At 33.7% G+C, this 10,195-nt stretch overlaps 6 protein-coding genes across 6 annotated transcripts; 3 read left to right on the plus strand and 3 right to left on the minus strand.

The window, feature by feature from the left end:
• Positions 1-385: 385 nt before the first annotated feature.
• On the minus strand, positions 386-1,395 carry ASCRUDRAFT_68346 (uncharacterized protein; the record flags this gene model as incomplete). Its single annotated transcript, XM_020191519.1, has 2 exons — positions 386-390; positions 426-1,395. 2 exons carry the CDS (start codon positions 1,393-1,395, stop codon positions 386-388), a joined length of 975 nt encoding a protein of 324 aa, XP_020050665.1.
• Positions 1,396-2,591: 1,196 nt separating this feature from the next.
• On the plus strand, positions 2,592-4,308 carry ASCRUDRAFT_74002 (serine/threonine-protein kinase). Its single transcript, XM_020192511.1, has one exon. It carries the CDS (start codon positions 2,823-2,825, stop codon positions 4,182-4,184), a length of 1,362 nt encoding a protein of 453 aa, XP_020050666.1. The 5' UTR covers positions 2,592-2,822; the 3' UTR covers positions 4,185-4,308.
• Positions 4,309-4,677: 369 nt separating this feature from the next.
• ALG3 (dolichyl-P-Man:Man(5)GlcNAc(2)-PP-dolichol alpha-1,3-mannosyltransferase) lies at positions 4,678-6,216 on the minus strand (the record flags this gene model as incomplete). Its single annotated transcript, XM_020191294.1, has 1 exon — positions 4,678-6,216. One exon carries the CDS (start codon positions 6,214-6,216, stop codon positions 4,678-4,680), a length of 1,539 nt encoding a protein of 512 aa, XP_020050667.1.
• A 419-nt stretch (positions 6,217-6,635) lies between these two features.
• Positions 6,636-6,971, plus strand: ASCRUDRAFT_79223 (uncharacterized protein; the record flags this gene model as incomplete). The annotated part of the gene is made up of 1 exon (XM_020194353.1): positions 6,636-6,971. The coding sequence occupies one exon, from the start codon at positions 6,636-6,638 to the stop codon at positions 6,969-6,971; it is 336 nt and encodes a 111-aa protein (XP_020050668.1).
• A 137-nt stretch (positions 6,972-7,108) lies between these two features.
• On the plus strand, positions 7,109-8,662 carry ASCRUDRAFT_74004 (uncharacterized protein). The gene is made up of 2 exons (XM_020192512.1): positions 7,109-7,292; positions 7,420-8,662. The coding sequence occupies exons 1-2, from the start codon at positions 7,179-7,181 to the stop codon at positions 8,416-8,418; spliced, it is 1,113 nt and encodes a 370-aa protein (XP_020050669.1). The 5' UTR covers positions 7,109-7,178; the 3' UTR covers positions 8,419-8,662.
• Positions 8,515-9,996, minus strand: ASCRUDRAFT_28707 (chromatin-modulating protein MRC1; the record flags this gene model as incomplete). Its single annotated transcript, XM_020190067.1, has 2 exons — positions 8,515-8,958; positions 9,130-9,996. The coding sequence occupies 2 exons, from the start codon at positions 9,994-9,996 to the stop codon at positions 8,515-8,517; spliced, it is 1,311 nt and encodes a 436-aa protein (XP_020050670.1).
• Positions 9,997-10,195: the final 199 nt, after the last annotated feature.

Raw genomic sequence — 10,195 nt, forward strand, 5'->3', positions numbered from 1 at the left:
TTTCCAACTTAATTTTTTTTCAGTTTCGTTATTATGAGTTTGAGAAGAATTGTTATTGAAAGCATTAGAATCAATTTCATTAAAAAGTTCTTTTTCGAAATCAAAGACAAAACCTACATCAGAATGGTTATTTTTAATTTCAATTGGAGATTCATTTAATCTATTTTTGCTTCTACTTCTATTTCTATTCTTATTCATTGATTTCAATGATTTGATTCTTCCGAATCTTAAAAGACTTGATCTTTTTCTGCGTTTTTTATCCAATTCTTCGTTGCTATTATATTTTTCATCTTTATTATTATCATTATTATTATTATTATTATTATTATTATTGTTGTTGTTGTTGTTGTTGTTGTTGTTGTTAGTATTGATATTATTATTAATGTTATTCTCGACAGTGCTGTCAATATTATTGTTAATGTTACTGTTTATATTTATATATTTCTTATTATTTTGATCTAAATTGATTAATTGATTAATTGAAAAAGTGGAATAGTCTAAGCTTAATCTATCCTGAAGAGATTTACAATTTTGGTTATTAATTTCTACAGCTTTGTTAAAGTATGTGTTGTTGTCATTTTCGTTATTACTAGATTTGTTATTAGATTGATTATTAGGAATATCATTAATATTTATATCACTTTCTGTATTTAGATCTATATCACTAACACTTTTGCTATATTGATTATTATAAGTGTCTATGGTATTAAAATTTAAGCGACTGATTGAGTCAGAGAGTTCAAGCATGGAGTTTCTGTTTGAATTTGCACTTGGAATTGTGTTTGAATTTGGATATATAAAAGGTTTTGAAGAAATTTGTAGAGCTGGGGTTGGAGTAATATTATAGTTATTTTTCAATATTGATTCATTAGTTGTAATTGATATTGTATGTCTTTTACTTTTTCTTTTATTGGAGTTGGTATTTGATGTATTGATGGAACTAAGAGTGCTGATGTCTTCATTATCGTTATTGTTATAGTTAATTAAATTTGGATTATTATTATTGTTATTATTATCTTTTGGTTTTGAGTTGTGTTTTTTAGATAAGAAGCTTGATATTGAGATTGCTCTATTATGTCTTGATTTTCTTGAGTTTTTTCTTCTATTGCTATTGTTATTATCATTGGTATTACTAATATCAGTATTTTGAGTTGATAGAGATTGATTTGCAGTGTTTGAGTTTAAGTCCGAATCATTATCAGAGGTATCAGTGATTTTGAATATTATTGGGTTTTGATTATTGTTTTTATTGGTGCCATTATTTATAGCATTTATACTATCTGCACTACCTTGCTTGCCTTGGTTAGAGGTTAATTTGTCATTTGAAGAAGATGATGATGGTGATGATGATGATGAAGTGTAAAATTTCTTTATAACTGAGCCAATTATTGTCATTTCTTTTGCTAATTTTGGTTTGAATTTCTTTTAGTAAAGGTTAACTATGATATCAACAGCAACGATGATCATAAATAGTTATGGTAATAGTTATAGTAATAAGTATAGTAATAGTAATGATTAGTAGTGGAAGAAATTATTTAGTGAATAAATAACAAAATACATAAATTGCAATTCCTTTAAATGTTTTTTATTGTTTTTTGTTGAGAAGGTAAATTCGTCAAGATAAAAGGTGGTTTGAGAATCGCTTGTTAGTCCTTCAGGAGTCTTATAAGGGTATTTTTACCTTTTGTTTGACTTGAAAAAAGATTTCCAGCGAGCTAAAAAAACTGCACATATGTAGAAGTGGAATTCCAATCAACCTAAGAGAAAACCGTTGAGCAGTTCTCATCAGTTCAAATTGAAAAGTTGAATACTTGAAATCCAATCTGAATAACTGGCGAATTGAATCCCAATTCAACAGTAACCAAAACGTAAAGGGATTGTTGAAATCTTAAACACCATAAAGATCGAGCAAGCCAAATTGACTCAAAAATGCACATTGCTCAGATCTCGTGCATGAGCTCATTCCTAAAACAACCCCGTCTGTTTCCGTCGACTCTGGGCTTTATTTCGGGGCGGGCAGCGCTATTTTCACGTGTGTGACTGCTGGAGTGGGAGATCCCGCCAGACAAGTAAACGGGTTTTGGATGTGTCAAGCGGCCGTAGAAAGGCTCAGATTCTTTCTAGAAGGATTCCATAGAATCTTAATTATGGAGTCTTAATTCTTCTACAGCGAATCCTACAACTCAAATGCACATTCTAAGCTAACAACACAGTCAGCAAATCACAATGCTTCCGGAGCGCAACACAACCCACTAGCACCCAATAGACTTATGTTGCCCTTACCATCGTGCTGCTGATGCTAGCTTACAATCGAGCGGCCGGCGCTGCGCCGCTGAAGCACCTGACTCAAGAGCAGCCGTCGCCGGTCTGCTTGGATTCGACGGACTCGAGTTCGGCAATAGAACGGTATTTCACCGGACGTACATATATGCACTTGCGCCACAGTACTGAGCTTTAGGCGCCGGATGTGGTAGTGCCGCCGGATCGCTGGTCGAAATTGTACCGGAAGATGGGGGCCTGGGGTCGGGACAAACCCAGCGGTTTGACGAGGGATCGTGGAACGAAGCAGCAAAGATAGCAGTAAATTAGACCTGGATCCCATGCTAGGTCTATTGTTCTCCAATTACCATACTGATTACTGATTGAAAGTTTTGATTTGCAATTATCATCTCAGAAGAACACATTGCATCTGCTGCGCAGTCCATTTCACTTTCTTCTACTATTTAAAAGACATTGTGAGCCCCTTGCCATTGATAGGGGAAATATAACCAACCAGTATTTGTGTTTTGTTACCTGCCTCATTTTCTTCAAGCTTACCAAACATGGGTATCTACAATCTTGAGTTTCCAAAGCCCATTGAGGGCCACACTGCAACAAAAATCTTCAACAGACTTAGTGGCCAGCCTGATTCCTACGCAAGAAACAAAAACTATGTCTATGGCAAAGTATTGGGTTGTGGTACCTTTGGTGTCGTTAGAAAAGCTCTCAATCGTCAAACAAATGAGCAGGTCGCTGTTAAAATCATCTTAAAAAAAACATTAAGAGGTAACTACAACATGGTCTATGATGAATTGAAACTATTGCAACAACTAAATCACCCTCATATTGTTGGTTTCAGAGACTGGTTTGAAAGTAAGGACAAATTTTATATCGTAACTCAATTAGCCACTGGTGGTGAACTATTTGATAGAATTGTTTCTAGAGGAAAATTCACTGAAAAGGATGCTGCGGTTTGCATTTCTCAAATCTTGGATGCTTTATCCTATATCCATTCAAAGCACATTGTTCATAGAGATTTAAAACCTGAAAATGTTCTTTATTTAAGATCCGAAGAAGAAGATCCAAATTCTCCAATCGTCCTAGCAGATTTTGGTATCGCCAAAAAACTAGAATCTCCCAATGAAATGATAACTTCAACCGCTGGCTCTTTTGGCTATGCTGCCCCAGAAGTTCTTTCTGGTTTTGCTCATTCAAAGGCCTGCGATATTTGGTCCATTGGTGTAATAACTTATACCTTATTATGTGGTTATTCGCCTTTCAGATCTGAAACAATCAATGATTTCCTATTAGAGGTTCAAAATGACAACTGCGTTGTCTTCCATAAGAGATTCTGGAAAAACATCTCAGTCGACGCAAAATATTTCATCCTAAGTATGCTAAGAATAGACCCCAATGAAAGACCAACCGCTGACCAACTTTTAAATAATATTTGGATAAAGAAAACTGCTTCTGAAAACTCCTCTTGTGACTTATTACCTAACATTAGAGAAGGTTTCAATGCCAGGACTAAATTTAGACAAGTTATTGAAGTCGTTAAATTCAATAACAGAATCAAAGCTTTAAAAGAACAGGCTAACAGTGAAGAATCTGACGATGATGATGGTTTTGCCGATCTAGGTTCTACTTCTCCTAAATTGATCCCCCCTGAAACAACCGCCTCATCTTCTACTTTAGTAAACATCTTCTCGTCCTTAGCCAATAGAGCAAAGAGTCCCAGAAATTCTTTAACTCCGCCAAAACCCTCAAGAAATTCTCTTACTCCAACAAATACGTCAAGCTCTTCATCTTCATCTCATTCTAGAACAAAAAGTGATTTAACAATCAAGGCTTTTCAACAAATGGTTATAACTGCTCAACAAAATAAAGAAAGAATAATTAATGATCAAAATAATACTCAGAAATAATCTCTTCAAATACTACTAATAATATTAATAATATTAATAATTATATTTACGTATTTATATTTCAGTTTTCTCATACAAATTGAGTTTAAAAATATTGTGTCTATTATTTTAATTTACTTTTTTCCTTTTATGTGTCGTTTTTTTTTGTTTTTGTTTTCTTTTTTTTTTCTGTATTTATTTCTATTGTTTTATTTCTATATAATCTTATAATTTCAATCGTTTAGGTTGTCTTTTTCTTTTTTTTTTACTGTATACTGAATATCTATACTTTTTTACCAATCACAATTTTCATATCGAATGATTGTAATGTTTGATTTTAAAACGACTATTTTGTATGTTATACTATGTTATGTTATGTTACGTTATGTTATGTTATTTTATTTTATGTTATGTTATATTATATTATATTAATACATTGTGTATATTATATCAATACGTTAAGATTTAATTGAAGAGAGGGAGATATATAGAAAAAGAAAAGAAAATTTATAGTCTATTTAATCTTTTTATTTTTTTCATCTGTCTTATTTTGTTCGCCACTTTGGGTAGAATTGGAATTGGAATTGGAATTGGAATTGGAATGTTTATTCAATTGAAACCAGATTCTTAATAGTAAACCAAAAATTAAGACGTTAAAAACAACACTTTTCCAAGCAACTGGGTGATTTAACCAGCAATTTTCATGAAGTAGCCAACCTATTATTATTAAGAAAACATTAGTATTACTTAAATTGATTAAAAAGGGCAAATGGAAGAAATACCAAGTTAAAAATTGGTAATGTAAAGATCTTGAAAAGGCTACGCCTATTAGATTAGTGATTGATAGAATAGCGAATATAGTTTGAGGACCATCTTGATAGTTGAGGATGTTATTATTTAGTTGGATATTATCATTAAAAGGTTTTTTTAGAGTGGTTAACAATAGGTTTAGAAATTGGTTAATATTGTGAGATAGATTTTGTTTTAAATTGAGGTTTTTTGTGATTGAAAGTTTGTTGTTTAAAAGAGGGAGAAAAACTGAAAAGAGAAAGAAGGATAATACTAGTAAATGAGAGAATAATAAGAAGAAATGGAATCTTGAGTCTTGGAATAAGAACTCAGGTAAAAATCTCCAATTAATTGACCAATTGTGCAAAAAGTGTCTTTTAAAATTAAAGGCATTGTGAAGGTAGTTCGATTTGATTTGGTCACCATTATTGAAAAAAGGGTAGGCTATCAAGTATTGAGAGCCGATTATTGTGAGTAAATTTAAAACAGTTTTAAAAAAGTTGCCATTGTTCAAGTAAAAAGATATCAAAAGAAAAGCTGGGAGGTATAATAGAGAATTCATTTTAATTGAGATGGCAAGGGAATAGGTGATTGAATTGACAAACATGAGAAGAGATATTAAATGAGTCGAAGAATTGAATTTTTGTTTAATAAGAGAAGTCAATTGTAAGCCAACAAACAAGAAACTTATGAAATAAGCAGCCCAACAGTCATTAAATAATCTTAGTAGATAAATGGATTGGATTCTCTTGCTAAGAATTAAAAAAACGATAAACCAAGGTTTTCTTAATGAGTTGTTGAAACAGTTGTAAGAGATTAAATAGTTTATCAAGGTGAGGTTTAGCAACCAAGCATAAGTCAACTGGATAAATTCCAAATTATGGTCTTCTTCGTAAATGTTATTCAAGACTTTAAAGATCCATAAATGGCCAGCAGGATAGACTAGAGGACCAGTTTCACCAACTATTTTCTCATAGTCCAATTCGCCCTTATTGAAAAGTTGCACCTGTTGTAGATACGTTGAAAAGTCGATTTCAGTGTAGGGAACTCTGAAGATGATGAGTTTGCCAGCGATCAATTCGATAATAAAGATGAGAAAGGACCAAAATACCAATAGAAATGGATCATTGAGAAGCAAGTGGATTCCATGGACTATGTCCAAACAAACGTTCTTGAGGGTTAGTTCAGGCAACTGTTTGGGTGCTTCTTGAACTGGTTCTTGAGCATCGAGCACTTTACTGGTGGAAGTAGAGTCTTGTGGCATTGTCGAAGAGTTGGAGGAAGCAGATTCAGTAAATTCAGCAGATTCAGCAGACGTTGGCAGTAAAAAAGAGACGTAGAATGAACAGCAGGGCAGTGGGAAGTTGGGCGAAAGTCTTAAGCTGTGGAAGTGCCAGCGTATGGCATTTACATCATTTACAGCATTCTTGTCGATCAAGAGTGTGTTGGTATTGAAGAAGAGCAGAGCATTGGTAAAACATTGGGTAGAGCATTGGAGCTGTTATACGTATTTAAGTATTCTATCTGCTCTGTTTGAACTCGTTATCGTAGGCGATAGCTAATCGTTTCACCTTTTTATCTGTCTTTCTTTCTATCTGTCTTTCTTTTTATCTATCTCTCACCTCTCACCTCTCACCTCTCTCACCTCTCTTACTTCTATCCTATCTCACCCCAACAGCCAACATGAATCCTGATGAAAGACCACATCCTCTTCTCTCCCAAGTGCCCCTTGTTATCTCGCCCTTCTACAACCCTCCAAAGACTGTGTCTCTCCCCTACAACTACAAATCGCTCCCATCCCAGTTGCCCCCAAGTCTCTTGAGCTCATTCGACAGCACTCAAGGCCATATCCAGGCCCTCACCAACGACGCCTCTCTTCTTAGCTCCCAGATGGACCAAGTGCTTCTCCACTCCCACAGAAACGACTACCAGGCCTGGCTTCGACACTCCACGAACCAGTTGGCCCCAGGCTACTTCGACACAAATTTGCTCCTGGCCATGAAGAAGTTGTCCAAGTGAGCTCTCAATCACCAATCACCAATCACTAATCAGTAACCAACAATCACCAATCATCCAGCTGTTTTCGCTCTCACCCCATGGCTATCAGCGGAACTCGCTCTTCCTTCCTTTGCCGTATAAGGCACTGATATATAAGCTCATCCTCTCTGAAAACTTTTCAATACAATATTTCACTGCCAACAGAACCCACTGTAGCATCTTCTTCTTATGACTGTACCTACTACTAAATCTCTGCAAAACAAACCAAAGGTCTTATTCCTTGGTCAGCTCGACGAGTCCTTGCCAGAGTACCAACAATTTGAAAATGATTTCGAGTGTATCGTATGTGAAAAGTTATGGAGTCTTATGAAACTTTATCGAAAATAAACACTTACTAACAATTTAAAAAACATTTCTACTATCTTCTCTCTGTTGTTGGTTTTTTTCTTTTATTTCTTTTTCCTTACAGCCCTACGAATTAACTACAAAGGAACAGCTTCTTGAGGACTTCAAATCAAAATTCAATGACATACAAGCCATCTATGGAGGTTGGGAAGGTTTCATGTCATTTGGTGGTTATAGAAACGAAATTGTTGATCTCTCTCCTCCAAATCTAAAAATCGTAACAAGTTGTGCTGTTGGCTTTGATCATTACGATACCATTCAATTAAAAAATAAAAAGATCATCTTCTCAAATAGTCCCTCTGTCGGTGCTGAACAAGTTGCTGATTTAGCTCTATACCAGACTCTTTCCACTTTCAGATTTATTCCAATGTTTGCTAACCAAACAGTCTCAACTAAAAACACTTTAGTCGCAAGATCTAAATTAAATGGTAATTTCAATTATCAATCTGGTAACCATGTCCCTAAAAATCATTACAATTTTGCTTTTGGTGAAATCGCTGGTGGTAAAGTAGTATACACTCCAATGAATAAAAACGCTGCCATCCTAGGCTTTGGAGGTATTGGAAAGGCTCTAGCTAAAAGACTAAACGCAATTGGTATGAATATACATTATTTCAAAAGAAACCCTCTATCAAATGATGATCTATCCGATTTTAATTTCCCTTTGACTTACCACAACTCTTTAACTTCAATCCTACCAATCGCTGATGTAGTCATCATTTGCTTGCCTGGTTCGAGTGAAACCTTTAATCTAATCAATGAAAAAACAATAAATCTTTTACCCAAAAGAGGCTCCAGAATAGTCAATGTCGGTAGAGGTTTTATCGTCAATACAAAAGATCTATTAAATGGCTTGAAATCAGGTAAAATTATAAGCTGTGCACTAGATGTGTTTGAAAATGAACCAACTATTGACCAGGAGCTCGTATCTAGAGAAGATGTCTTTCTAACACCTCACATTGGTTCTTCGACCATCGAAACTTATCAAAAAACTGCTATCTTTTGTTTAAATAATATTAGGGCATGTTTTGAGAGAAAACCTATTCTTTCTCAACAAAATTAGCTCCCCAATTCTTTCGTTTATACAATTAGAAAAATCATTATTAATTAATTTTATATAATACAAACAATTAAAATTAAAATTGTATGAAAGAACCTTTTAATTCTTATTTTTATTTATAAGGAACATAACAGATGCAGAATTCGTATTCGCATTCTTGTAATTCTTATTAACTGTTATTTGTTCGGATGCAAAGTCTTTGTTTTCACTTAAAAATGTTTTGTAATTCTCAATTATAGACCTCGTCTTATGGATTCCCTTCTTTGATTCATTACCCAATTCAATATCGTGAACTTTGGTTCTTTTGTACTCTTCTTCTCTCAATTTCTTTTGTCTAATTCTTTCTTTAATTTTAGCAAATTCATCCTTCATTTCTATTTGAGACTTAAAATTATGTTGAGAAAGCGATAACTTTTCAGTTTGTAAATATCTCTCCTCCTCAGTTGCTAAATCATCATTATTAATAAATGATAAAGTCTTTTTCACAAATTCTGACGTTATTTGAATTCTTCTTCTCTTAACTATTGGTTGGTTTCCATTATCCTCGTCTGTAATCGTAAGTGATCTCTTAAGTGTACTACCTTCTCGACTTGTTTCTTTATCATCAGCTGTTATTTGTTCATCAGCCCCTTCTTGTAATTGTCCACTTTCTATTATTTCTTCTTCGATACCTAGTTCATTATCAAACTCGTTTCTTAAACTGTCTTCAAATACAATTTTTAAGCTATCTGTATTTGTATCTTCTGCTATACTTTCAAAAAATGCTTTAGTTTTATCATTTTTAGCTAAATTTCTCATCTCATTATTTTCTAAAAGTTTTCTTCTTTGTCTTTCTGCTTTCATACGATGAAATCTAGCCAATTCATCATCATCATCATCACTCAATTCTAAATCAAGGTCGTCAATTCCTCCTCTACCAAATCCATCTCTATTAACTCTTGATCGAAGTTTTCCTGTCTTAATATCATTTAATAATTTAGAAACATACTCTCTATCATTACTAAGATTTTCTTTATTATAAAACTCCTTCAATGCATCATGATTATAATTGATATTCTTCGAATCATTAATCATTCTTTCATCTTCTGAATCCATTTCAAAATCATCCTTATCATTACGATCAGCTCCACCAATACCATGCCATTCATCATCAGATTCAATGGCTTCTTCTTCAAAGATATCTCCCAATCCAGATTTTGCTAACTCTCTCTTTTTAATTTTATTTCGAAGCTCATTTTGAGCCTGACGTTTGATCGCAAGTTTGACCTTCTGAAGCAGTTCATTTTGGTCTTCAGTGTCCGATATATCTTCCACTTCCACTTCATTTTCTACCCCATAAACTGAAGATTTATTGTTTTTCGTATTTTTAGATGATGCTGAAATCTTATCATCTAAAGTTGGAACATCTGTACTATCAACCTCATACTCATACTCATTATCACTTTTATCCCCACTGTCATTTTCATTTTCACTAATGTGATCCAATATTTTTTTCTTAGAATATGATTTATATTGAACCTGTGTTGGAGCAAGATTCAATAAGGAATCCTCTCCAAATATGTTTTTAATTTTTTCGCTCATACCTAGTGTCAGATAAGATGAATTATCTGCTATTGTAGGATTATCTAAGTTAATACTAGAAATGTCTTTTTGAGTTTCATCCAGATTTCCATTCTGGTCTTTTTCTTCCTCTTTTTCCTCTTTTTCCTCTTTTTCCTCTTTTTCTTCTTCATCTTCATCTTCATCATCAAACACTACCCCCTTTCTCTTAGTTCTTTTA

Source organism: Ascoidea rubescens, assembly GCF_001661345.1.
Source record: "Ascoidea rubescens DSM 1968 unplaced genomic scaffold ASCRUscaffold_1, whole genome shotgun sequence".
Classification (NCBI taxonomy): Eukaryota; Fungi; Ascomycota; class Saccharomycetes; order Ascoideales; family Ascoideaceae; genus Ascoidea; species Ascoidea rubescens.

Excerpts from the sequence above, each read along its gene's own strand:
- ASCRUDRAFT_74004 (XM_020192512.1), top strand. The coding sequence starts at position 7,179 with ATGACTGTACCTACTACTAAATCTCTGCAAAACAAACCAAAGGTCTTA. Across the intron at positions 7,293-7,419 it reads AAAATGATTTCGAGTGTATC|CCCTACGAATTAACTACAAA; the intron begins GTATGTGAAAAG and ends TTTTCCTTACAG.
- ASCRUDRAFT_74002 (XM_020192511.1), top strand. The coding sequence starts at position 2,823 with ATGGGTATCTACAATCTTGAGTTTCCAAAGCCCATTGAGGGCCACACT.